The sequence below is a fragment of the Empidonax traillii genome, unplaced genomic scaffold (assembly GCF_003031625.1).
Source record: "Empidonax traillii isolate 1590-97213 ecotype Southwest subspecies unplaced genomic scaffold, ASM303162v1 scaffold510:size820377, whole genome shotgun sequence".
Taxonomy (NCBI): Eukaryota; Metazoa; Chordata; class Aves; order Passeriformes; family Tyrannidae; genus Empidonax; species Empidonax traillii.
Window position 1 is genome coordinate 713489 of NW_020955703.1, and position 27427 is coordinate 740915.

Here is a 27427-nt window from a genome sequence, read left to right on the forward strand (position 1 = left end):
AAATATGGAATTCAGTATTGTTTGAAGGATTAAAAAAAAATTATGTGAAAAACGTGGTAAGGTCCAACATACACAAAAAGGCTAAACCTGAGGGCATTTTACATTTTATAATTTTACATATTACTGAAGCTTTGATGTGTTTCATACCTCCAAACAGCCTACACTAAGTAGTTGTAATATCTACAGCCTCTCCTGGCTACTTGAAATGCAAATTAACAACGTGTTCCAGGCTGATTTAACTTTCACATCCAATAACTGAGGCTTTTTTCCTTCTCTCTGCCCTTTTTTTTTTTTTTTTCTAATTTTGCAGTGAGATTACCCACTAGTTTTCTTTTAAACCTTAAATTACTCTTATGCATTCTCTACATTAGTTCCACACTGAAGCTATTTGTTTGGGATTAGTTATACTTACCTAACTCAAGGGGTGCAGGGAGGATTACTGGGAGTTTGCAGAGGGCTCTGGCAGTGGAAAGCACTGTCTAAATGCTAAGTGTTATGAAGTCAGATGAGCTATTTACTGACCCCGACTGGTAATATCCCCCCCCCTCCAAATTGGACACAGAAATTGAAAGAGCAGAATCCTTTCCTTGGAGAGACAAATAGTGACAGAAGGCCAAGCCAAGGTCCACAAATAAAAGAAATCCTAAAACATCACTTAAGGTCATAAAAGGGCTGGGCTTATTGCTGATATGAATAAGCACTGAGTAGAGTGGAGCACTGGCAGAGAGGCTGCAGGGGAGGCAAATCCACACCTTGTGGGATCTTCCCTCCAGCCTTTCCCCATCATCCACTACACAAACCAAACACCCAAGCAGCTCATCTGGCAACAACCTGAAGCCTAGCTCTTAAACGGAGAGACAGACCAAGCTCCTGTACTTTACAAAGATGAGTTTTACTGATGCAATGTGACCTTTTGCTGGGTGGTGGTATCGATCCTTTCATCTTGCAGCAGCACCTCAAGGTCCCAAGAGGGATCAGGGTCTTGCTGGGAGAGATTTTATATGCATACAAATGAGCAGGCAACCCCTGCTTCAGGGAGTTGGACTCGATGATCCTTATGGGTCTCCTCACTATAATGGTGAAATACTGTCACCATCGTAGTCCCACATGGGCTCTGTACAGACACAGATGGTAAAAAAAAACCCAAATCAACTCATGTCTTCAACAAATTCACCATGACTCTATATATTTATAGAGGTAGGAGGGTTAAAGGGAGCATGGCCCCTTCCCTGGTGCAGATCCTGCTCTAGAGCTGAATCCTTCCCAGACAAAGCCAGGAGAATCCAGACAGAGATGGAGGAATGAGGAAGGAAGGAATGGGGATGAGGAGAAAACTAGCTATGTGTACACATGGAAGTTTTGGAAGAAAGCTCTGAGAAAACATGCTAAAGGGATGGGGACAGTGCAAAGATCCTTGTCTAGAAGCTTGTTGTATAGGAAATTAAATTGAAAGTGCTGGGAAGAAACTCAGAGATATTCAAGAGGCCCATAGCAGAGAGAAAAAGCGATCAACCAACACTTTAGGGTTGAATGATGGAGCTCTGAGAGGCCTGACCCAGTCGAAGATGTCCCTGCCCACTGCAGGGGAATTGTACTGGAAGGTTTTTAAAGGTCCCTTCAAACTCAAACTATTCTATGATCCTAATACAGGCTCTGGGGTAGGATTCTTCCCCCAGAAAAGAGACAGTGCAAAGCCACAAGTTCTCTTTTTCCCAAGTCCTCAGCTTCTGGTATGGGCAGATGGTGAACAGGCACCAGAACTCTGCCAGTAAAACCCTCCATGAGAAGACAGGTGCTGGGTTGTGTAGGCAACCAGAGGGGTATTAACAGGGGTGAGGAGACAGGAAAAATAGGCAGAGGTCTCATATCTCCCAAATAAGCCACTGGACCACAAGGAGGGTAGGGGAATGGTGCTTGGGATTGGCTGCTGACTAACAGAGAACTGTTTGTCCAAAAAGTGGTCTTTTTTTTCCCTGTTTTTTTTTTTTCCAGGTATATGAGTTGGCCTAACAAGAGCTATGACCTCCCCTAACAAACCACATCTCACTAAATATTTCTTCAAAGTAGAACTCTGCAGGAAAAAAGAGAGCACAGGCACCAAGAGTGCATCTTCACACATGCAGTCTCCATTCCATGGCTGGAAATTGCCACCAGGATGGGAAACTCTCACCCACAACCGGTGGAAAAAGAGGACACAGCATCCTCCAGCCCCCACACTTCACCCACCGGGGGCCAACACGTCTCTACTGTCCTTTCCCCCAGCCACAATTATACCATGAATTTGACCTTAGGTTTTGTAATAGTCTGGGGTGACGAACAAGGCATTCTTGACACAGCCAGTGTTTGTGAAAAAAACAAATGAAGAAAGGAATAAATAAGCAGATGCCCGGCCGCAGACTGCGCCGGGCTCCACTGTGGTTGACATTTACAGCCCACGGTGGCTGTGGGGAGGATGACAAACTGGGGTGGCCACTGGTGCTGCCAGGGCAGGGTGCCCTGGGCAGCGTTTTGGGGTCAGGGAGGGATTGGTGGGCACCCACCCTGCGGGCACCCCTGCCAGCCCCCAGAAGTGCTGCGGACACTGACAGGCTCTGCACCTGGAACAGGCGCCTCGGCTCTCCAGGTCGTCACAGTGCTGGGATGTGCTTGCCCAGAAATTCTTCTGGAAAGGCCTGGGGTTAATTTGCGGGGGTAATGGCTCAGTTCAGCCTTCAATTCCCTCTGGCAGGGCTAAAGTCCTGCTTGCCTACCCTGCCAGACCTCCTACCTGACCTTGGGCAAGTCCCTCCATCTGCTCAGGCCCTGGGCAAGGAGCTGCCCCATTCACACCATACCTGATACAGTGGAATTTACACCCCAGCAGGGACCACCAGGCCCTAACAGAGACTGGGTGGAGGCCTCTTGGGAAGTTCTCTCAATTATCCATGAATCCAGAAAAGCTTCCTCACTGAGAAAAGAAAATCTCTTGCTGATCTTTGTTGCATTTTGCTGATTGCTCCTAAAAAGAGAGAAAAGGAGTATGGCCCCTCATTCTCTCTGCAAGCTTTAAGAGCACAAAGAACAGCATTTGCAAGATAATTTGGTGGTCACAGGGGACTGGGTTTTATTCCTCAATCGAAAGCTGGCTATTAAACATCATTTAAAGAACAAAATAAAAATAAAACAGCAATTTCTTCTTTTATTCTCTCCCCATCATCATCATTAACCTTCTATCTGCATAATATCCCTTTGCCAAGGATCTTCAACGGAGTAATAAAATTTTAGTACTTAAACCTTATCAGTGCTCTGTAAGGGAGTATTCTTCTCGCTTCAGAGAGAGGGAAACCAAGGCACAAAGAACTGGAATGACCTGCTCAAAGTCACACTGAAAATTATTAGTCGAGCCAGGAATAGATTCCCCGAGCCCTGAACCCCGGGAGGCAGCGGCCCACAGGTATGCTGCTCTTACAGGCCAATTAGCTTTTATGGAAACGTTTAAGGAAACATTTCCTTTCACAGACTCTGCCTGCTAATTTACTCCCGAGCTTTGTCATCCGTGAGGGAAAGTGTCTCAGTTTTTAGGCTGTTGCGGCACAACCTGGCCCCTTCCCTTGCTTGAGACAAACGCGCTTTCAGTAAGATCTGACAGCACAGAGCACCCAGCCAGTTGAAAAAGGGCTGGAAGAGGTTTTTTTCTGTGGGTCCCTGCCTACTAATTAGGTTTGATTGCAGAGAGTTCGTCAAAGCAGAGGGCTGTGCACACAACCCTGGGGACGGCGGGGCTCCGTGTGCGGAGGCTTTGCTTTCCCATGCAGGGCTGTTCAGCTTGGTGGGGAAGAGCTGATTTCCCACCTAAATCCTCAATATCCCAGGGCCTGCCTTTACAAGAGACAGTAGGGAAAGGCAGGCAGGGGCAGAAGAGAGGAGGGATGGAAGCAGGCGAGCTGGCACAGGAGAAAAGCAGCCCCTTGTTTGCTTTCCATGGCTCTCTGCGGAGAAACAGTTAATGGGCTGGGAGGTTTCCACCCTTCCAGGATGGAGCCTTTTCCTCCCCTTTCGAGTGCCCCCTGCCTTCCTCCTCCAGCGACTGGGAAGCTGTGACTGCTCTACACCGCTGACACCTCGGCTGCTCTGGAAACCCATGAACTGTTTGAGAAAGGTCAGCTGGCAGCCGCTTCATCCCTTCTCCTGCCTTCCCAGCCCAGATGGCCTTGGGCAGTGCAGGAGCCCCCTCTGTAGGCAAAGACCCACAGTTGCCAGCATCCTCTGCTTCTTGCCATGTTGGGGTTTTTTTGCCAACAGCCCCTCTTCGTCCACCCTGACCCCTTTTTGTCCATGCCAACCCAATCATGAGGCCAGAGGGAGAGCAGGGTTGCAGGGCTTGGTGCCAGCCAGGGACCAGGGATCTATAGTCAGTCCCATTATACAGGGCATGAACCAAGGCTGGACATCCCACAGGACAGCAGATCTGCCATCAAAACAGCTGATATCTTGCCAGTTTGCTGTAGCAAAATAAAATAAGCATATCTCTGTACAGCCCTAGGCTTTGATATGTCTCCTGGGTCCAGAGTTGCCCTCTCTCCAACCTCTCCAACGCAGTCACCTACTTTTCTCTGGTCTCTTTCCAAATCTGAGCTCCTCAGTGCTGCACAAGCACTTTCCCAGCCTCTTGGTGCCTTGGTGCACTCCTTCACAACAGAAGGAAACCATCCACCCCCACTGCTCCTGCATCCTCTCTCCTGCACTTCCTCATCCCAGCACTGCACAACACCCAGGTGAGACTCTCCAGCATTGCCACAGCTGCCCCAAACTACTCTTAGCCCCAGATTCTGGTTCAAAGTGACCCCATTTGGTCCTTAAGTTATTCTGCTAAATCCAGCCCCCAGACACTTGCTGGGGTCAGCAGTGAGTTAAGGGTAGATGAACACCAGACTGGAAGTAGCAGAGGCAAAATTCCTGCCTGGATGTAAACAAGCTCCTTCCTTCCCAAAAGAGGAGCCTTTCTGGAGGTGGGAGGTTAGCAGCTGAGTCAAGGGCTTCTGGCAGTTGTTATCAGCCACTACTCCCACAAAACTTTGACCACAGCCTTTAAGAAAAGTGTGAATTTGCCCGTGTTTACTGGTCTCTGTCCCCACCAGTTACAGTTCCTCCTCCCTGGAGATGCTCAGCCTGTGTTCACCACATCTTTTTTCATATCACCAGCTCTTCCACACCCCTCCTGCTCAGCCACACACCCAGAATATTTCCTGCAGCCTTGTAAGCATTTACTAACCTACCATGGAATGGTTTGGGATGGAAGAGACCTTGAAACTCATCAAGTTCAAATTTCTTTGCCATGGGCAGGGACACCTTCCACTAGGCCAGGTTGCTCCAAGCCGGCCTTGAACACTTCCAAGGACTGGGCGGCCACAGCTTCTCTGGGCAACCTGTGCCAGGGCCTCACCACCCTCATCATAAAGAATTTCTTCCTAATATCCCATCTAACCCTGCCCTCTGGCAGTGGGAAGCCATTCCCCCTTGTGCTGTCACTCCAGGCCCTTGTCTAAAGACCCTCTCCAGCTCTCTTGTAGCACTTTCAGGGACTGCAAGAGGCTCTAAGGTCTCCCTGGAGCCTTCTCTTCTCCAGGTTGAACACCCCCAGCTTTCCCTCAATGTGTCTCCATAGGACAATAAGAAACCCCATTTTGGATGGTCTGTAGTTGGGAGAAACATACTCTTACCCATCCCTGTCCCCCTCTGTACAAAGCCCAAAGAAATGTGCCCCATGAAAAATGGGGGGGAAGGCAAAATTAGGAAGGAAAATGATGAAGATCTAAAGCCAATTTGTAGGCACCCTGAAATAACTTGATTTCTCTGGTGTTCTGGGAGCTCTTCTGTCCGAGGCTTAACATTACTCATTTTCATTTGGAGAAGTTTCAGCATGCAACAAAAATATCTCAGGCTCAGTAATGAGGCAAGAAATCGTGCTTACGTAGCTGAGCAAGTAACATCACTCAACTTTCCCGTCCTTGTGGCAGATGAAAAATGATTGGAGAATAAATTAATCCTAATAAATGCAGGATTCTGATCAGGCATACATAACCAGCGATGTGTCTGCAGGATGAGCAATTGATGAAGTCATTGCTTCAAAGGTGCCTTGTTGCAATTAGTCATCTGTAAAACATGCAGCAGAGGAGAAAATCCTGCTCCTTTTGTTAAGGAGCAGGGAAATGCTCCGTGAGTCCGAGTGATTTATGGGATACAGTGCAGCAAAATTAGAGTGTGCAGCAATTAGGGCTGTTCTCTCAGAGATGAAAGGCCAGGGGGAGATGAGTGAAAGGATGGACAGGATGCAGAAGGGCCAGGTGAAGGCAGAATGCCAACAGTGCCACATTTCTGTGCTGTTGTTTTTTAACAGGGACTATTTCCCCTTTGCACTGTGGGGGGGGAGAAAAAATCAGGCTGCACATGCAAAAAGTGGTGCCACTGAAGATGAATCCAGTCATTAATCACCAGCATGAGTATCCGTAATTAGAGCTGCCAGGAGTCACAGGAGCAAGAGTCAAAGGCTCTAACAGGATTATGGACAGATCTGGATTGTTTTATGGCTATATGAGCAGATAAACGTGCTCGAGGAGGTCGGTGGATAAGCACAGGGGAGACGGAATTTCCCAACCCCGAGGCCTGGTTTTGGTGTCCACCACATCCTGTGCCCACCACTGTCTGTGCAGAGAGGAGGGCAGGGGTCACCCTGGGGGAGAGGACCCTCCCTGCAGCACCCAGGGTGCAGGATTAGCCCCCCAGCTGGGAGCTGAAGGTTGCTGGCTGACCCGGCCGTGCCGCAGCTCGGCGTGTTCCCATGGATGCGCCAGCTGTTCGTGGCTGGAGGATCCAGGCAGATGCCGAGCAGCCGACCCTCCTGCACAGCTGGAGAGAGCGAGGAAAGCCTGTCCAGCCACCCACCTCCTCCCAGCTTTCCAATGTTCCCCCATCACAGGCCATCTCTCTGGCTCACACGCTCCCTTCTCCAGCCCCGCTCCCAGCGAGCTCTGGCAACGTCTCTCCGCAGCCGCCCGCTCTGGGGCCAGGAGGGAGAAGGAAGGCTGGGAGCTGGGGCCAGGCAGAGCAGGGGCCAAAAGTCCTCCCAAAAGCTTCCCTGGGAAGGGAACACGCAGCCTCTCTTGAGGTCTGAGGGCCCCAGCACCCAATTTTAGGCAGCTTCTCTGAGCTCATCCTTGAGGACTGGGAAAGGTCTGGGAGATTTTAAAGAAAACTCCTTAGCTTAAATAAGGAGACAATGATCAAACCTTTATCCCCAGAAATCAGGGTGCCAAGATGGGGCTGTGCTTCCAGACACCATCCCACCATCCTGGGGGGAATCCAGCGGAGGAAGCTCCATCAGCTGCAGAGCCGTTGGAGGACCCCTTGTAAAGCCAGGATGTTGAGAAGGAATAGTCCCTGCAGCCACTGCATGTTGTCTCCAGAGGGTCTGGCACACTCCAGAGCACCCCAATGGGGTGAGCATCTCCCATCCCTGAGAGTTGGGGCATCAGGACGAGGCAGACCCGATGGTTTCTTTGATGCTGGGGGTACCAATGCCTCCTGCTCACCGTGTCCCAGCAGGACAGGGACACCCACCTGTGTTTGACACTCTCCGCCTACCACGGCAACCCCAAGGTTTTCCAGAGGAACTGGTGAAAGAGATTTGAAAATAGTCTGCAGCCAAGTGTGAACTTCAGAGGCTTGAGAGCAGCCAGCACAGTAAATGTTAACTGTACACGGATTTAGGCCCCTTGCTCTTAACTGGCTCTTCTGGATTTAGAGTCCACATGCAATTTTTACCACTGAACGCCTCAATTTCCCAGTCCACACAATGGAGTTGGTGAGATTTATTGATTTCCACAGATGACAGCACAGGATAAAGCAGAGCCAAGTATTATCAGTTATATTGTACAAGTTGTCCTCTCACAGCACAGTCAAGCTGCTGCTACCTGCCATCCCGAACATGCACACACAGGGGGTGATGGGGACAGTGGTATCACAGCCACACCTCAATGTCCCCTGACTCCACTGTCACCCCAAGCAGGGGTCCAGGGCTGGCACCAGGGAAACAGGGAGTGAGCCTCATTAAAGCCAGCAAATTGACCCACTGGGTGCATTGATCTCTCTGGAGTTGAAATCCATCTCCTCTCAGTGTGGGTAATCATCATACTGGGGAGGTCAGTCCCACGGACAGCCCAGCCAAGGATGGCAGAATGACTGTAGGAGCCTGGTTGCTCTTCAGGAAGGGCCATTGCCATGCTCTGAGCTCCAGTGAGGTATTTCCTATCCCAGCATCACCCTATTTCATCAGGGTGAGTCATCAGACCACTGTGGAAAACCTCAGGATCTTGCTTCTGTAGTCGTGATCAGAAACATCCTTTATTAAATTAATGACCATCCCCTATCTGTCATCTCGCTGTTAATAAAAAGAAACGAGAGCTGGAAGGAGTGTTCAGACCTGTGCCTGGAGCCAGACTTGTATCAGCAGAACTCGTGTCCAGAAGCACTGCAGAGCTGCTCCCAGACACAGCCCACAGGAACGGGAGGAGATATTAACCCACACAGCAAACACAAGTTTGTAGCACAAACTTGCTGGGACTCCCTTCTCCAGCACACCTCAGGGTGCTGCTTCAGTGCAAGATCCCCACCAGTCCAGCTCCCAAACACTCATTTGGACACAGGGACAAGCTCATCTCACTGGTTCTGACTAGATCAACGTGACATCCTTCCTCAAAGACATCTCTCACACGGGGCAGATGGCAGACTCAATGCTCACTGCTCTAAATGATCCCCTCTGGGATGCATCAACCCCATCCCCACAACTGGCACCACACAGGTGAGCAAGGACAAAGATCTTACTAGGTCCAAACACCAATAATTCAGCATATGAAGGCTTTTCTATCCTAAGGATCCTGGAGATGTGACACCCATGTGAAAGAAAAGGATGTCCTCTCCTCTGAGAACAAGCCCCAGCAGCAGGTCAGCACCACCTACCCCTCCCTCCAGCAAAGGAGAGGTCACAGTTCTGTTCTCTGGAAAAGCAGGATTACAGGGGTGGCAAGAGTTCAGAGACAGTCACTCCCAGCAAAGACAAAGTCAACCTGATGCCGAGAGAAGACCGTTCCTTGACCCCACCACATAGGTCTGATCAGCAGGAACCCAGCAGGGGAATGCTGCAGAATATCCACCCTATCCCCCATAACCCAAACTAGCCAGAGCAGTATTTCCTATTATGTCTCCATAACCTAATCTGACCCCCTCTAGGGTCTGCAGATTAATATCTGGGAAAGCTCACAAGTCCAATCACCCAATTACAGGGAGGAAAGGTTTATCCTATCTAAACAGCACGAAATGTAACCTAGACCCAGCTGCCCCCTCGCTCCAAAGAGCCAGATCTCAATCCCTGGCAAGCTGAACAAACTGGGAAGGGGTCACAGGGGAGATGGGGAGGGTCTCTGTTGGATCATATGAAACTGCAGAAGGAGCAGCTATTTTAATTGGCAAATCCCCTGACTCCAGGTTTAATCCATTTCCATTTTTACTGAGCTCCCCTAACACCAGAGCAACATGGGGAACAGATGAGAGGCCCCACCTTGAGCCACTGCCCAACAAGAGGAGCCCCTATCAGTTCAAAGAGCAGGGAATGGTGGTTCTCAGGACACACAGTGTACCCAGCTCAGCCTGGGAGATGCAGAGGTGGAGGGCTGGTACCACCATGTGCCACTGAACGTGGAGGTGCCTGAGGAAGGGTGAGGGCTGGAGCAGATTTGATGCTGGCAGGGCAGAGTATACACCTGACAGGATCACAGCAACATCCCCAAAGCACCTCCTATGCCAGGGTTGAGAGGTTTTAACCACAGAATACCTGTCCCAAGGCAGTCTTTGTGCCTCCTTGGAACCCTTTTCTATCCCTGTTTCCTTCCAGAGAAGCATGCAGGGACTCTGTCTAACCTTTTGGATTGCATTTCAACCACCTGACAAAGCTGAATACACGGGAAACCTCAACAGCAGCCAGAGGACTGGAAAGCAGATTCCCCATCCCATTCAGGACATCATCCCAGGCCTTGGCTAGAATGAGAGGAACATGCAGAATCTCCAGGAAGATCCTACCCTGGCAGGGAATCCCAAGTCTGGGCGTCATTCAGAGCCCATCCAAAGGGAAGACCCACATAGTTTGCTCAGTGAGAATGCCCAAATTTCCTCCAAGAGCAGGGTTGTGTTGCATCCACAGATGCCCCACAGCCTGTATTTTCCACATAGCTCAGGGCTGCCCTGCCAAGCACCAGCTTTGCAAACACAGGCTGAGCTTCCCTCCAAATTCCAGCCACAATGTATTGATTAGAAAAGCCTGTCTAGTCAATAAAGGCTCCTATGAAAAAGTTCCACTGCTCTGCACTCACATGCCGTGATCCATCTGGCTGTGTTAGCAGCCTTGGCTTTTGATGCTTTCTGACAAGATGGATTTGTGGCCTTGACTTTTCCAGATCAGGAGAAATTTAATCCTAGAGGATAAAATTACAGACCAGCAAAAAAAACCTCCATGACTGGCCTCATTAACTGCCATGTAAAGAAGTTCAGAGCCTTCTTAGCTAGAAGGGAGCATCTACAGCTGTCCTTAGCCTTGAGGGAGAGGCAGCTCTGAGCAGACAGCACAAAGCCCTTGGCAAACACGGTGCTCCTGAAGTGCATGACACACTTGTGGCACCAGCCAGGCTGCTCCATCCTCTGCAGACAGCAGGGAAAGGGCAGACGGTCCCAGGTCTCCACCTATAAAGTGATTTGGGAGAAAGTGAAGATAATGCCCAGTCCTGGCCAAAAGGTGTCTGGGCAGATAAAAATAAAAAAACCCTGGAACAACCCTATGGAAATGTGAATTAATGAAATATTTCAGCAACTGACTCAACCCTAATTGAGAGCTAAGAACCCTCCACCTCCCTTCTGCTTTCCAGGATACAAAAACGACACTGGTAGGTGGAAATAACTACAGCTGTCCCAGTGAGAGAGAAATCAGAGCTTCACAGCGAGGGTAATAGCCAAAATTAAGCACTTGCTTGGTGCTATTACACAACACATCCCAGGAAGCAGCTTCCAAAAACTTGACCTTCACTTCAAAGGCTTCTTTTTGAATCATCTTTCCTTTTGCTAACAAGTGGATTCAGCACTCAAGACGGGCACTGGGTGTTGAAAACATCTTTACCCATGTGCTGGTTGCAGAAGAGGCAGGGGCAATGTTCATGTATTTACCCAGTTATGACTGGACCTCATGCTCCTTACTAAGGGCAGTGTCACCTCCTGCTGTGCTACTTCACTCTGGCACCCAGCCTCTTTGGCAGACAAGACTATAAAGATGATTTTAAGGCTTGTAATAGGAGTGCAACCTGGTTGTATGAGGACTGCACAGACTCCTTACTGACAGGCACAGTATTTGCTCTGGCAGGATAGTTCTCTTCTCCTCTTCCAGCCTACCCCTGGTTTTCACACAGCAGTAGCAGCACAGCTTGCACACACAAGAGGGTGTCTGGAAGTGATGGTTGCCATAGCTATATCCATACAGCCCTGGCCATCCAGACACGTCAGAACCGTGCTCCACACCACAGAGGGAAGATATAAATAAGATACTCCTGAGCCTCAATTCCGAGCACAACTTGCAAGTGTACAAACCACTCAGCCTTCTGGTTTGACCTCTTTCACTTTCTTTTATAGACAGACATGATGCATATGCAAAGACTCCTCTGCAGAGCAGCTCTGCTCCAGAGGAGTCTGCAATGCTGGCATGGTGATGTGCACAGGTTTTATATAACCGTATTCTCCACTCCTGCACATCACTCTGCCCAGTCTGTTCTCCAGACACCCTCCCAGGTTACCTGCTGGCTCTCCTCCACACCACAGCCCTGTATATCGAGGGTCCCAGTACACCAGAGGACTCTGAGCAGGCTGCCAGACTCCACATTCTCCTGCTCTGAGGTCTCCAACAAGCTCACTCAGCAGGCTGAGTTTCTGTTCTCCTCCTTTCTTTGAGGATTACAAGCTGTTCTGGATGAGGGTTACCTCTTCGGAATGTGACCACTGCAAAAAGAACCCGGAGCAGCCAGGATCCCTTGATGTCACAAACTTTAAGAGTCCCTGCTCAGACCTCACCTGCCCTACTGGGACAGGGCATCTCATCACCAACTGCTGGATAAAAGCAGGTGAGCTGTTTGTTGTATCGTTTATTCAGCCAATACCCTGCAAGGTCCCCAACTGCACTGACTCAGCTGTCAGCACACACTGAGCTGTAAAGTACCACAGAAAAAAGGGGGGAAACCACAGTGTGAGAGCCCACAGAAGATGAAGGGCTGGGAGAGAGGGAGAGCCTCCCAGTCCTTCTGTGACCTGCACCAGCAGCACAGAGCCAGCAGCGCATTGTGGTAATGCTTCGTTCACACTTGCTGTCACCCTCAACCACGGTGACAGCAAGGGACACCTCGTTTCTCTGCACCTCCCCCCTTCTGCCCACTTTGATGCTGGAGCACAAGCAGGCGGGGGTGGATTCATGCTCAAGGACAGAGCTACTGCCAGTGCTGTGCACAGGTACAGGGTTGCCCACCTTGGTGGTGGGGAACAACAGGGAGGTGCAAAGTAGTTCAGTGGCCAGCCTGGGGGTCCTGACAGCGGAGTGAGCACAGGACAGGGCACAAAGCTGGGGGGATCCAGGACCTGCACCCCCTTCTGCTCTCAGAGGTGAGTACTGTCCCATGCTGAGGCTAATTCCCTGCCCAGTTCTTGTGACCTCAGCATGGGCATTTTACCTCTGTGTCTCATTTTTGCCCCTTTGTCTGCAGAGAAAGGAGAGCCCGTTCTTACCTCAGAGAGTGCACCACCAAAGTGCTTTGAGATACCCTGATGGATCACCCCTCAAACCACCCCCTCACCATCCACTGTGCAGGCACATGGCAGCCCCCTCCAAATTCCCCCCAGATGTGTCTTCAGAGACCCAGCAACAAACAGAGAGGCAGGAGGGGAATAAAACTGCACTAGGAAAAGAACATCATAAAGGGACCGAGGAGCTCCCAGAGCCACAAACCATCACAGCAGCAACTCAGCCCCCTGCCCAGCCCATGGACCCCAGTCCATCACACAGTCAAAGCCCAGCCCCTCATCTTCCCCCAGCCATCCCTACAAATGTGATACAAACACATTCAAAGTGCTTTTTTTTTTATTTCTAAACCTTGCATTTTGCTCACTCACAGCAGCAGCCCCAACCTGCTGCAGGTCCCAGGCGGGTCCAACCTCCCAAGTGGGCCCCAGGTGGTGTTAAACCAGGCACAGGTCTGTCCCCACTCCAGGATTTCATCCTTCAGCTTTCAGACAAGGCCTCCCACCTAAGCTCCTCATCTCCCAACCCTAAAACAAGGACAAGGATCCTTCTGCTCTCCTGCCCAGCATGAGCTGGAGGATGCTGCACTCCCCATGCAGGACCAGTTCAGGCAGAGGGGTTCCGCTGCTCCAGGGGAGTTTTTAAGCCAGGGCCACCACAACTAGCAATGGTGATACCTGCTCTGGCACACGGCCTGGCTTAGAGAATGGAGACATAAAAAGCACTTTGCACCACAATCATGTTATCCCCCCATCCCTCCCCCCCGCCACCCCCCATCCCCTTTAGAGCTTCTTAACTTCAGAAACCCTCCTCCAGAGGAGCGCTGGAGTGACAGAAAACATTTTCCAAGCCTAATATCAGTTCCAGATGTTCACAGCCATTTCAGTTTGTACCTCACCCTGTAAAACACATTTCTCCCTCTCCCTCTCTCAAGTGCAGCGCCTGCTTCGTCCATGACATCATGCGCTGGCGGGCTCGGCCGCGCGTGCACACACACACCCCCCCCACAGCACGCTCTCGCCCTCTTCGAGAGCCCCATGTTCAAACAAAGAGCATCACTCGACTACAAAGCCGTCGCACACATGGAGTTATGAGCAATTTCCACAGGTTTTAATAAACAGCTCTGGGATGCGATTGCCCTGCGCGCTCTCGGCTGGCTCCCGAGCGCGGGGCCCGCTCGCTCCTCCCCGCGCGCCGGTGTTGAAAGCGCGGTTTGTTTCGCACACAAGTTCACCTCCTCTCGGCCTCAGATGGGCCAAGGGCTGTGTTTTTCTAAGCACCAGTAACAAGCCTCTTAAAAAAGCTCCTACAGTCAAGGGCAGCCGAGCCATGCAGGTTCCTGGCTCCCTGTGCCCCGGCCTGCAGCATCACCCGCTTGTGGGGAGCCCAGCAGGGAGCAGAGGGGGACATGTTAGATCAACCTCAAAACTCTCTCCTGAATCTGCCCATATTTTCTGGTTCAAGGGAAAGGCTACATCTTCCAGTTGCAGAGCAAAGGGGAGGTCAAGGAGTTTTGTGTGGGTGAGAGACTGGACGCTTTTGTGGGGCAGGAGGAAGGCAGAAGGCAGGTGAGGCAGGGGCCAGATACCATCTAGTTTGCCACGGTTGGGACAGCTCTAGCCCCAGCCAGTGACAAGAATCCCAATAAGAAATGGCTACAAATACAATACAGCAAACAAAACCACTGTGCAAGCACAAATAACTCATTTAAACTCAAGAGATCCAAGGGATGAACGGCAGCAGCCTTGCTGGATGCCCCAGCCCAGAGCTGCCACACTCTGCCAATACCTGTGATGAACCTCCCAGGACTGGGATCAACCTGCTCCTCCCTGCCAGCAGCTGAGAGACTGATGAGGAATGACAATGTGCCCAGTATCCATCAAAAGCCATCCAAATTTCATATCCCATGTGCCACCTCCCAGATATTCCCCCTCTGGGGCTGAGTTATTGTTTTTGTGCATGCTGCTCTGATGGGATGAGTTGTGGTGCAGCAGGATGGGTGGATGATGGTGGCCAGGGGACAAACAGGGCAGGATTTTTGGTTGGGTGAAGCCTTTGAGAGCTGTCAACAAACCTACACAAGGTATTTGCAGGAATCAGGTCATCTGGCATTAGAGGCCTGTAGGGTAAGAAAGGAATGAAGGCAGGAATGCTGTTTGGTTATAAACAACATAGAAAAAAAAAAGGAGAGATTTAGGATTGGCTTTTCTCTTTAATTGTTTCTAGGGTCATTCTGTCCCAAACAGTCCCCCAGAGCAGGGAGAGGGGAGGGCAACTCCCCACAATGAATTCAATTGCCTGTCAAACACATGGCAGTCATAAAAGCAAAATAATAATAATAATAATCTGTATTTCCTACTCTGGTTGCCAGGCAAAGATCCAGCCACTTCAAAGGAGAAACCCCTCATTTCCCTGGTCTGGCCTCACCTGACTGATGTGTGAGCAATCTGGAATCACCATCCAAAACAAAGCCCCTCCTTTGGTGGCTTGTTTTCTTTCTCCATTACTGGAGGGTACCCCTTTAAGATAAAGAACAAGCCTTCTTCCACGCTGGGAAACAAAAAACATAACCGAGGGGCCATAGCCACTCTGGGCAGCCCTGGAAGTGGATGCTGGAAAGGTGTAGGAAAAAGGCCCTGTATGAGCCAGAAACCAGAGCTCCTTCTCACAGGGGTCTCCACAAACAGCCAGGGCCACCAGGATGTGGGGATCTGGCTCTCTACAGCAGAAATAAGCCAGCTCTTATAGCACACAATTTTTGGATATGGTGGCATCTATGCTGCAGAAGCAGAAGAGATGGGCCTGGGATGAACAGAGAGGGTGGAAGCTTCCCTGTGGCCGTGTACTGAGACAGCTCAGGGCAGCTGAACACTTGGCTCAGAGGGTCTTCCATTAAGGAGGAGAAGAAAAATCCCCACCACAAGCTGAGAAAGCTGACCCCGACCTAAGGACTGCCTGTGTGCAATTCCTGATCTTTCTCTGAATCATCTTCCCAAGATTGCTTTCCCAACAGGGAAACACAGCCAAACATCTTGCCAGGATTCCCTGGGAGCCCCTGCAAGTCTGCAGGAGCACGGCGAGGCTCCCCGCTCCAAGACCAGCTGCCCCCAACAAGTCCCACGAGCTTCTTTAACAAACTACATCCAAAATCCTCGGGCAAAAAGCAGTAGGTTCTGCCTGGCTTTCCATGCAGCACTACCATCACTCAAGGTCTCAAGTCCTATTTTTTGAAATCCATCACTGACTCACCCAAATCCAGCCCCATCCTTCACAGCCCTACGCCTTGTCCAGCAGCTCCTGGAGCATGGCTTGAATTGCTGACAAAGCCTTTGCAAGGCACAGAGCGCTCAGTACAAGCCTGAGAACTAAATTCCGACCCAGAGAAGTTTCAGATAATCCCCTGGAGAAGTTTTGTGCAGTTTAAATGATCTCCCTAAATACTGCAGGCTTTCAGTTCCTTTGATAAGTGTGCAAGGCAACTGAAAGTGTCCCTTCAAAGGTGGGCATGCAATACAGTACTCACTGGAATAGCCCAGTAAAGCCCTTAAGCTGTGGAGAGATGACCTTCCCTTTCCCCACATCCACAATCCTGAGGCATTTCAGACTGATTAGATCAAACAGCCACTTCAGAAACTCCAACTCGCAACTCTCCTGCCCAAAAAGGACAAATTATTTCCTTCTGCCTCACTGCATTTTTGTATTTCCCCTTCCCCTTTAAATGCCTCTGTCTGAAGAAGCCTCCAGAAACCCCTCCTGAATGGAGTGGTATTGATACCTCATGTAACACCTTGGCTCTGTGCACTGTTCTCCACCAAAGCAGCAGCTCCCAGCCAGGCAGGGCACAGGAGGCATCACCTTTAACCCTCTGCTCCACGAGGAGTTTGCCCCCACACCCACCTGTGTAGAGGTCTGTGTCCGTGTACTCATCCACCTTCTTGTGCTGCAGGACATAGTCAGACACCTTTGTCCCAATGGCAGGCTGCACATCCAGCCACTCCAGACTGACCACGGTGCTGGAGGGCTCCACGTTGGGGGAGAGCCGCAGGCTGGGGCAGGAGACAGGAAAGAAACCAAGTAAGACATCAGCTCTCTCTCTGGGGAGGAACCCACCCCTAAAAATAGCCCAACCCCTGGCAGGGCTCACACTCCTACACAGGCATGTGCACAAAGAACCCCCCCAGGGATAGAGGGCACAAGAGCAGAGCGGGCAGGTGAGCATGGAAGAACCTCCAGCTAGTTGGGTTAAGCCTACTGTAGTGTGTGCCCTTGCCTCCCCTTGCTCCTGGAAAAGCCAAGCTCACGCAGCCACAACCATGCAACCCCAAATATCCCACCCAAAGGGGCCTTCATCATCTGGGAGAACTGCTGAACTTCAGCAGCCCACGGGGAGCCAAGGACCAACACCCCAGGAGCAAAAGAGGAGGGGATCCAGCTTCTGGAAACCAAACGGGGCTGAGTCCATGGGAGGGGTGGGTCTGGTCTGCATCACCAGCCAGCAAAGGCGAGGGAGGGCGGAAGGAGGAGAAGGAAGGAGCAGGTGTGGTGTGAATTTACCCAGCTGCAAACAAGCAAACCTCTGCCGGGTGTGATTGAGAGCCAGAGCAGGGCAGCTGTGCAGGAGCTCCAGCCCAGAGCAGGAACAATGTGGGCTGGGATGAAGGCAGAGGATCCTTGTGCTCCTGGCTGTGCTAGTGCAGAGGCGTCCGCTCCCTTTGCACCGGGGTAAATGACAGCACAAGTACAGGGATACGGGGAGTCTGGCTCCAAACATACAGCGTGTTTGTTGGACTTGGGATGGGAAATGGATCCCCTCCGAGGATATTGGCTCACTAAGAAGGTGTTCTGCTCCTTGTGGCTCACTGGAGCCAGTCTTCCTGCTTTCTCAGCTAATTTCCCATCAGTTTGCTCCTGATTTGCTCTTGCTCTGACAAGCCACAATTAATTGCACTGTAATTCCATTTCTTTCAGCATTTGAAATCCCATTCTACAAGGCCTGCTAATCAGGTGATGAAAATCTATAAGGAAACCTTCCAGGGCCACAGCCGGAGCCAGGATATCCTAAAGGCATCAGTCACACAGCGAGGGGGGCTGCACTGCGGCCCCCGGGCTCAAAGGTGCAGAAGGAGGTGCCCGTGGGTTGAGCCTGTGGGGAAGGAGTGATGCCAGGGGGTCCTGGCTTGTGGGAAAAGGGCTGGTGCTGGGTCACAACCCCCAGGAAAGGGGCTGTTGCTGGGGGGCTGTGGCCCAAAGGAGCTCGCACCGATACGTACATAGGCGGAGGGAGAGGGCTGCAGTTCGGGAGTCCGTTCTCATCGAAGGCGTTGAGGTCACACCTGCACCAGTCTTCGATAACATCGCCTTTCCCCGAGCACCAGTATGAGCTCATCAGGGCTCCCTTGAAGGCCTGACATGAGAACAAAAAGCGTGAACACGTGTGCTGAGGACTCAGCGAAATCTGGCCAGTGGCTCAGCCGCACAGGGCTGAGCATCACCAGGGTGTGTGTGTGTGTGTGCAGAGCCCTGGGATCAGGAAGTATGGGATGGGGAGGGTGTGTGTCCTCCCCAGCTCTGTGATAGACCTGCTACACGGCCCTGGGCACACTCCTTCCCTTTGTTTTAACTCCTGTTCATCCCTGAGTGCTGCTTTTGGAGTGGGGATGAGGAGTCTCTGCCCAGTCCTATGGAGGGGATCTCCTGTGGTGGAAGAGCATGAAGGAGCGCAAATATAAGTTCCTTTGTGAGAATGGACATCATACACATGGTATCTGCACCCTGCTGCTGTACAATGAAACTCTTCCACTCTTCCCCATGTCCATCCGCCCAGCTGTTTCTGTTCCCCTAAAGTAATTCCTACATTCCCAACAGCACAGACCACTTCCATTCTTCTCTCAAGTTTATTATTTATACAAATTGCCCTCCTGCAAGCAAACTGCTGCTTTATTCACTTGCATAAGAAAGACTCTCAAGCAAAACAGTAGTATCTGGAACAAAAAAAACCACCACAACTGTTAAATATTTGGAGGCTGTCCCCACTCTGAACAGGAGCCCCCTTGACTGCTGCTATTGATGCCAATGGATCCCTGGAATAACAGCTGTTCATTGCTGGAGTCTGAATTCCCAGAGCCACTCAGGTCTCCCCTGTGCTCATCCCAGAGCTTGGGGTACTTGGTGTCAGTCCCCACACTGCAGGATGGGACATCCCTCACTCCACACCCTGCTGTAGTTCAGACATCATGGATTTAGGGTGGTTTCTCCCACTACACTTTGCCTGTAATTAAACCTCCAGCCTGGAAGACAAGGTCTGTCTCTCCCTGCACACACACAGCCAACATTCAACCCGACCCTGCGAAGCCGCAACGCCCAGCTAGAATAATCAGAAACATCCAAACATCACCCACTAAAACAAAGCTCTGTAACGCTTTTGACCTTTCACGAGGCACGTTTTGGAGGTGAAACACCTTCACTGGTCCTCACCCACGCTGAGCAGCCCTGTTCCTCCCATGGAAAGCTGCCTGAGGAAGCCTGGCCCCAGCGATACCGCCCGTGCTGCCAGGGTACGCCTTGGAGATAAAGCTGTGCCCATTGAGGAGGACAGGGACAGCTCACACTGCAGCATTTATCAGAAAACTCTAGGAAAAACGCCATCCCGGGGAGGTTTCTGAAAGGAGGAGGTATAAATAGAGCCTGACGTCAGGGCTCCCATTGTCCGGGGTTTTGTCGCTCTCCCCAAACACCCCCAACACCTTTAATGAGGTGGCTCAAGCCTCTCACGTCTTCAAAATTTTCTGCTTCCAGGCATTTACAAAACGGGACTGTTCCAGATGGAAAAAAATGGAGGGGGGGGAAAGAAAAAAAAAGAAATAAGAAAGGAAGGAAAAAAAACACATGAAAGAAAGAAAATGTGATGTTATTTTACCCTGTTCTTTAGATGTAATTGAAGCGCTGGGCTGGAAAGGGCATCCAAAGTAATTGGAGAGAGGGATGAAGAGAGGAGTTTATCTGACACGCCGATAAATGGATGCAGACACACGTCTGCAGGGAGCGGCGGGTCCGTGCAGGATGTGTGTGGATGGATGGGGAAGCGTGTGCTCTCCCTAGGAAGCAAGATAAATACCCTGTGCTGAGGGAACGTGTGTGCACAGACACGCGCCGTGGGCGCAGGCAGATGCTGGGTGATCCTGGGAAGAGCCGCTCTGTCACACTGATGACTTTGCTGTCCCCCATCCCCAGCTCTGCCCACTCCCTCGCTGGCCCCTAACCAAGCTTCTCCCTGCTCATCCCTGACCCAGGGAAGAAACTCCACCTGCCCCATCCACGCCCTTTGGCCAAATCCAGTAGTCAGTTCCTTCTGTTTTTCTTTTTCCTGCAGTTAAGTGCAAGCTGGATGAGCAATCCCCTTTGCTTTGCCTGCCCAGCCTTGCATACATTTTAATTAGATCCTGCAGGTACCCAGCTGCCATCTGCCTTGTGTCACCCTTCACACAAACGAGGTTAGCGGATGGATGCGTCCTCCGGCCGCACTCATTACAGCGAGCACACCTACGCACTCTAACCCGGTTACCGGCTCCTGCCTCCGTCCTGACTGATGGCAAGGCCAGGCTGCGGGAACCAGGGATTGTCCCTGGCTTGTCCCTCTGTGCTGGGCACTGGTGAGGCCACACCCCGAGTCCTGTGTCCAGTTCTGGGCCCCTCACAGCAAGCAAGACATTGAGGGGACAGAGAGTGTCCAGAGAAGGGAAGGGAGCTGGGGAAAGGTCTGGAGAGTCAGTTGGGAGGAGTGGCTGAGGGAGATGGGGGTGCTCAGTCTGGAGAAAAGGATGCTCAGGGGGACCTGCTTGTTGTCTACAACTCCCTCAAAGGAGGTTGTAGCCAGGTGGGGGTCGGTCTCTTCCCCCAGGCAACAAGTGACAGGATGAAAGGAAATGGCCTCAAGCTGTGCAAGGGAAGGTGACAGCCATGTGAAAACCTCTCCTTCCAACAGTGTAGCCCAGGAACCACTCACACAAATGCAGAACAGCAGCTGCCACTCCACTAGGAGCCCAATGGCACAAGAAGACCAAGAGCAATGGACAAGAATACAGAGAGGGTGCCGAGATCCATCCCATGGGAAGCTGCAGACTTCGGGAGAGCTTCAGATGCTCTCCTGCCTTCCAGAAGACAGCACCTACAAGAATTCCATCTCCAACATGACTATTTCCATATTGACTGCTTCGTCATGGTGTTCACAACAAGTCACCAAGCTGTGAAAACCCAAGAAGGTCGGGAACCATGAAGGTCTTCCCAGGAGCAGCCTTGTCCAGCCTATCTGCTGGGAATGGCAGCGGCCCCCAACGTCCTGTCCTGCGCTCGCCAACCACTCCCTGGGACCCCAACACCCCTCTGTGCCCTAAGGCAATTTTATCTTTCATTTAAAAGTATCCAAATTGTATTGTTTCCCTGTGAGTCAGCCCGTTTAGTTTACGTCCTTCAGTGCCAGAGGGGAAATTTATGAGATGAGAAACTGGCTCGAAACGTTTATTTTCTAGATGACGAGTCATGCCATTAGATATATAGCTTTATGAATCATAGGAACAGCATCTAATTTGCTCTTAAAGGTATAATAGGTCTGACTCCCCACACCCATGCACACACATATATCGGATTGATAGTTCCCCCCTAGGATGGCTAGTTCATTTGTTTTGACACAAGCAAGACTTACAGGACCATAAAGTCCCATCTTACCATAAGCTAAGCCTATTCATAAAAAAAATATTAGGGAAACGAACGATCAGCTAAGCACATTTATCCTACACTCGATTGCATATGGATCTTTCTCCTGTTGTTATTTGTGCTCAGGGGGAGGCCATTTGGCCCCATTTTATAGCTTAGACGCTCTGCAACAGAATAGGGAAGAACATTTCCTTTGTTAGACCTGGCTGATGGAGGGAGAAACATTAAGTTATTTCTGACTGCGGTTTTTCTGTTGACATCCCAGGAGAGGTAAGTTACAGGACATGAAGGAACAGATCAGCATTTGCAGGACTCGGAACGCGCCACAGGGGCTGGTGTTCACAGATGGGATGCTGGAAAGGGCACATGTTGGGTGCTTATCTGTGAATATCTGGGCTTCTCCATGGATGACAGGGACATGGAAATCTGGCTCACTAAATCTAAGTTTCTTTGTGGTTGCTGTGCACACGTCAGTTTCGGGAAGAACTAAAAAGGAAATACAGGGAGATAAAAACCCAACCACAAGTAAGTACGTAGGCTGGACAGAGATGTACTGCAGATAGTGGAGATGATCTAGAAGATGGAAATTTGATTCATTCGAGGTTTTTCACTGGTTTCCTCTGTTTGCTTGTTTGTTCTTCTCGATGTAGAAGGAGAAGAGGAAGAGTGGAAGCAGGCTGGGTCGTGCCAGCAGACAGCCCCATGTCCAGGGACATGGCAGCCAACTGAGACACTCCATCCCTTCCTGTTTGCAGGATGGAGATGATGCCTACACACCATCACCACCCTCCCCTGGGCACAGGCAGGGAACACTGGAGGAGGCAGTGGGCTGCCTGGCTTAGCAACAAACCCAGTCAACCAATGATGCCACCTCATATAGTGCCTGACACCATAGAGCCACTGACTGGAGCTCCCAGACACTGTCGACTCCAAGCAGTCTGTGGACAGTAAAACCAACACTGGCTGTTCATCAAGAGAAAGAACAGGGGATTTAGGCTCAAGCAGGGATTTCACAGCCTCAACAGGATGCTACCATGATGGCAGGGTGGCTGGTGGAAAAAGCTTTCCATGCCCCTCCAGCAATGTTCAGCACTGTTCACAGGAAATAAATGCTGCTCCTTAGTCTAGACATCTCTGGGAGGAGGAAGGCCAAGGATTTCCCAGGCCAGAGACTCTTTCCAGGATCATGCAGTTTGCATCCGAAAGTCTGCTCCAGGTTCACAGCAAAGGAGGATGAAGTTTCCCTACTGCTGTTGGCAGGTGATCTCATCCTGTGCTGCTCACACCCTCCCTGCCTCCGCTGCCTCTCCCCCGGGAGCAGGATCACCAGCACTTCATCCTGGGAAGGCACATCATAGGTCTGCTGGAAAGGTCAGGGTGCTGGAAGGGACCCAGGGTGGGCAGCATCCTGGTTTCTGTTATTTATGGGATCCGAGGGAGCAGCAGAGGACGCTGTAAAACCTGGCAGCAGGGGAAATAAAAGCCCTTACGCTGCAGCGAGCCCCGTCCCGGGGAGCCGGCTCCGCTTTCACACCTCGGCACAAAGCTCCCCATTATAGCCCGATGAGGGCGTTACAATGCGGCCATTCTTCCCCTGGAAACTCGAGCTGGACGTGGGCTGGAGCTGCAGCAGGATGCTCAAGGGATCGAGGAGGAGAATAAGAGCCAATTAGCAGGTATTAAAACAAAGCAACAACAAATAAAACCTCCCCGGACCAAAGGAAAAAAAAATCGCCTCAACTACACAAACGCTGTCCCCATTCTCCCGAGCTCCCTGTCAGCTTTGGTGGTGGAAAAAGAAATCCCTGGTACTGCTCCCCACTCCTGCAGGGGCTGATTTGGGGAAGCTGTGTGTTCACAGGGAGGATTGTTGTCCTCCAGCAGCTCTGCCACCGGGTGCTGTGCAGGGACCAAAGTGAGTCAACGGCCTTGGGGACAACTTTCAGCCTGGACAAGGCCACCCTGCCAGCCTGGGGACACCAAAGAGGACAGTGGTGGCTGTGCTCTGCTCAGCAGGAGATGGCTCTTTGGGGCCACGGGGTGCTCACAGACAAGGGGTGGGAAGGAACAACAGGGAACTTTGCTCCAACCTCAGTTGCCATCTGAGCTGGTGACCTCCTGGCACTGCTGGCACTAACACACTGTGGTCCACGCACAGGCACGAAAGAAGCTCTCACTGAGAGCCTGAGAGCCCTGCCAGGGTCTCAGCCACACTCTGAACTCCTGCCAAGGCCAGTGGGACCAGCAGCACAGGGACATGCCCCCCAGCAAGCCCCCACACCAGGGGTTGGGCCGTGTGTGCTGCAAGGAGGCCGTGGCTGCAGCAAATGCTGAGATAACTCAATTTTCGAATTAAACCGAGGTCCTACGGGTCTTCTAAAAACTCAGGCTCCACATCCATTCGTCTCCTCAAATATACACAGCAGGAGTTTGAGCCCACTTCCCACTAGGAACGAGATTGATCTCTCCTGCCTCCCTTCCCCACGCTCTCCTCACCACGCCACCCTCTAAGCACTTCTGCAGCTGGAGGAGCTGCTTCATGGGAGCAGCTTTGTGCTTGCTTCAGGGGGATTTTGGGGGGGGAAAACAAACAAAACACAAACAGGAGGGACCACACTTTTCAACATGCCTTCTCTTTTCTCCTCTCCACTGGCCACAGCTGCCCTGTGGCTCCAGTCATGCACAGGAGCATCCCTGTCAAAGGTGCTCTTGGGAGGGATGGGGAAACAGGGCATCCCTGCTCCTCCTAGGGCCTCTTGCCTTCCTGCAGCCCAGCCAAGGGTCAAGGAGGTTTGCAGAAACCTGGGATCTCACTGTTTCAGCCTGTGCCTTTGGGTGGACTCCAGGGCTGTGCTGGGCAATAAGAAGGGTGTTGCCCACCTCATGGCATGAGGTGAGGGCAGGAGGAGCATTTGAAGGTGGAAGAGGAAGGTCACCACAGCCTGGGACTCTACCTGGGGTGATGTGCAGATCTCTTCCTCTTTGACTCCAGGGTGTTCACTAGAGGGAAAGCACCCAGGGTCACCATATCTCTTTTCTCTCCCACCACATGCACTTAACAACATCCTGTCCTTGAAGTGCGGGGGGGGCATTTTGCCAGCAGAAAGCCCCACCACAGATAGAGACTCTTTGCTCTTGGGCCTGGCCAGCCACTGACACTGGTGGAGGTTTCTTCCACAGCCTTGCAGTGGAGAATCTCCTCCAGCTTCACCTGGACACAGCAGTAGAGGGACCACTGTGGTGTCTGCACTGCTGCAGAGCACAAAGGAAGCAGAAGGGAGACATTGGTGTAGATCAAAACACGATGCAGGTTCCAGAGACATCCAGAGAGGTCCCTGGAAGGTGAAGCCAAGGTCACAGCTTCCCTGGATCTTCACAACTTTCGAACTCACAGTGTGAGCATTCAACACTGAGAAGCAATGGAGCTACAAGAGCTATGAGCTTACTTGGACCAGTTGAATGTCACCAGCTGACTGGAACCACTGCAGAGAAGAATCCAGCACTGCCTCTGCTCCAGCAAGCAGTCCTTGCTGTAAAACCTTCCACCCACAGACACATCATTTGTAACAGCTATGAAAAAGACGTTCAGCAAAACCCTTCAAAGGTGCTTGGACCTTCAAACACATCTCCTTAGCCCTGGGAAACTCTTTGCCCAGCACTGCCACAGTCCCCAGCAAGGCTGAGGCTATCAGTGACCAGGCAAGCTCTCTGACCAACACATTAAACCACAAGGAGAAACAAAAGAAACTCCCAGCAGGGGCTCAATCTGTAGTTTTCATCACATCCAAGAAGGAGAAGAGGGCCCTGATACACTGCTCCTCCCCACTGCTGGGAGCAGGAGTGGTGCTGGAGCAGGGCTGGGAGGACAGATCACACACAGTTGAGAGTTTCCTTGAACTCACAGTACAAATGCCTCGGGACAAATGCTCCCTGGGCAGCAAAAAACCTCCTGGAGCCCTTTAAATTTCAAGTCCTTGCTTCAAAGCGAGAAGAAAACGGCAATTCCCAATGACATGGAAATAAAGAGTTTTCCAACTTATTTCACGTGGGCAAAATAATATATTTTCACCTAATCTCCCTCTTGGAAATGGTCAGTTTTAGCTGAAATCAAACATGCACACAAAGAAAAATCACAAATCAGCCCAATGCAGACACCCAGTGTGGAAACTCAAACCCCAGCACTTAAGAGTCTGGCAAGGTCATCAGCAACTGAGAACACGGCCTTGGCCAGGGTGGTAGCTGTAAATTTTAGGAAGTGCGTAACTCACTGCTCTGAGGCAGATGAAAAGACAAACCTATTGGAAAAAACACACATACTGAAGAGGGCAAAATGTCTTTACCTGTGTCTTGCCTCATATCTGCTGCTGGGCTTGTATAGCACGAACTTTCAGCCAAGTTCATAGAAGTTAATATCCACCTTATTAATGGCCTTGCTTTCTCTCTGTACACATACAGCATTAACTATGTGGACATGTATGCAAAGAGAAAGAGCTTCAGTGTTTACAATTATTAATTTTTTAATACTACAAGGGAATTGGAATGTGCCTGCAGTTCCCAGGAGGCCAGCACTTGCTGTATTGATTGAGGATCAAACACCCCAGCTGTGAAAGGCAGGCAGGGGAGAGCTGTGCTTGGAGATGCTTTGGCTTAGCCCAGGCATCTGCAAATCATGTTTATGCCATGGGTGAACACCACTCTGCAGTGCCTGGGATCACCCTGTTCTCCTACTTGATGCTGAAAAAGGACATTTCATCATCCAGATGGTACATGAGATGCTCCTGATGGCACCCACCCTGGGGGAGCCTCTCCTGAAGTGCAGAGCAAGGCCATGGTTAAACTGGCAGCTTTCCAGGGCACCAGGGCACACTGCTGGGTCTTGGTGACAGGGTGATGTCCCCATGGTGGCGGCGGCTCCTCAACACCTCTAAACCCCTATCCCTTTCATGATCACCCTCCCTGCCTTCACACTCACGGGGGAAGATGAGGGGAAGGCACATTCCTGCCCCTGTGGGACCTTACACAGAGAGGCCCCTCCACCCCTGGGTGAGCAGGTGGAAGTGGAGGAGGAGGAGGGATACATGGAGCACAGCCCCCTGGAAGATGTCTGGGGTGTCTCTGGTTTGTTGCCTGGCCGGGGTTGTGTTTGTTTGCGTGTTTGTTTGCCGGTTTTCCCGGCGCCTCAGCAGAGAGCACAATGCGGGCTGTGCTCCAGCTGCAGCTGAAGGGGCCAGCCCCTGCAGGAGCCAGGGGAGAGGGAGGGAAGGAGAGAGGCTGCTGCTGGTGAAACACAGGCTCCAGCTCCCCAGGTCAAGGATGCACCCCAAGTGAGCACAGCAGCATCGGCAGGGCTGGGGGGACAGGCGAGGAAGAGGAGGAGGAGGGGACCTTGTGCAGTCAGGACCAGAGAGACAGGACAGCATTGCTACCTGGTGATGAACAGTGTCCATGGAGATCCTCCAGATCCTGCTTGCTTTCACCATTACCCCTTCCCCGCTGGCTAACCTACCTCTTGTATCCCAAAAGGAATGTCTTCCCGAGGATTGCTGCTGGGAAGCGCATCTTTCTTGCCTGCAGAAAACCAGTTTTCCCACTGCTCTCCCTGTACCCGGTGATGCCTCATCCCAGCACTGCCCTGGGCATGCTGATAACAGCAGGTCAATGTCTATACAAGAACTGCCCAGCAGGAAGAGCAGGCACGGGTGGGGAAAGAATGCAGGCAAAAATAGTAGTGGGAGAAAGGGAGTTTGGGGGGAAATAGCTGGGAGGATAGGGGAACTGAGGTATGGAAGTCAGGCACGGTTGTATGGAAGAACCAGGCGGCTTGAGAGATGGAAAAGCAGGAACAAGATCAGGAGGTAGACA

At 51.3% G+C, this 27427-nt stretch overlaps 1 protein-coding gene across 4 annotated transcripts in view; it reads right to left on the minus strand.

Annotated features, from left to right (window-relative positions):
* Nucleotides 1-27427, minus strand: part of LOC114064027 (astrotactin-2) — a 156710-nt gene that overhangs the window by 61498 nt on the left and 67785 nt on the right. For 3 of the 4 annotated variants that reach the window (XM_027896684.1, XM_027896682.1, XM_027896681.1), the window contains 2 exons: nucleotides 18127-18260; nucleotides 16754-16902 (listed from right to left, as the gene is read on the minus strand). In XM_027896684.1, the coding sequence (XP_027752485.1) occupies nucleotides 16754-16902; nucleotides 18127-18260 (283 nt within the window). Of the gene's footprint in view, nucleotides 1-14567; nucleotides 14976-16753; nucleotides 16903-18126; nucleotides 18261-27427 lie in introns of those variants that run through there. The other variant, XM_027896683.1, reaches the window with a different exon arrangement.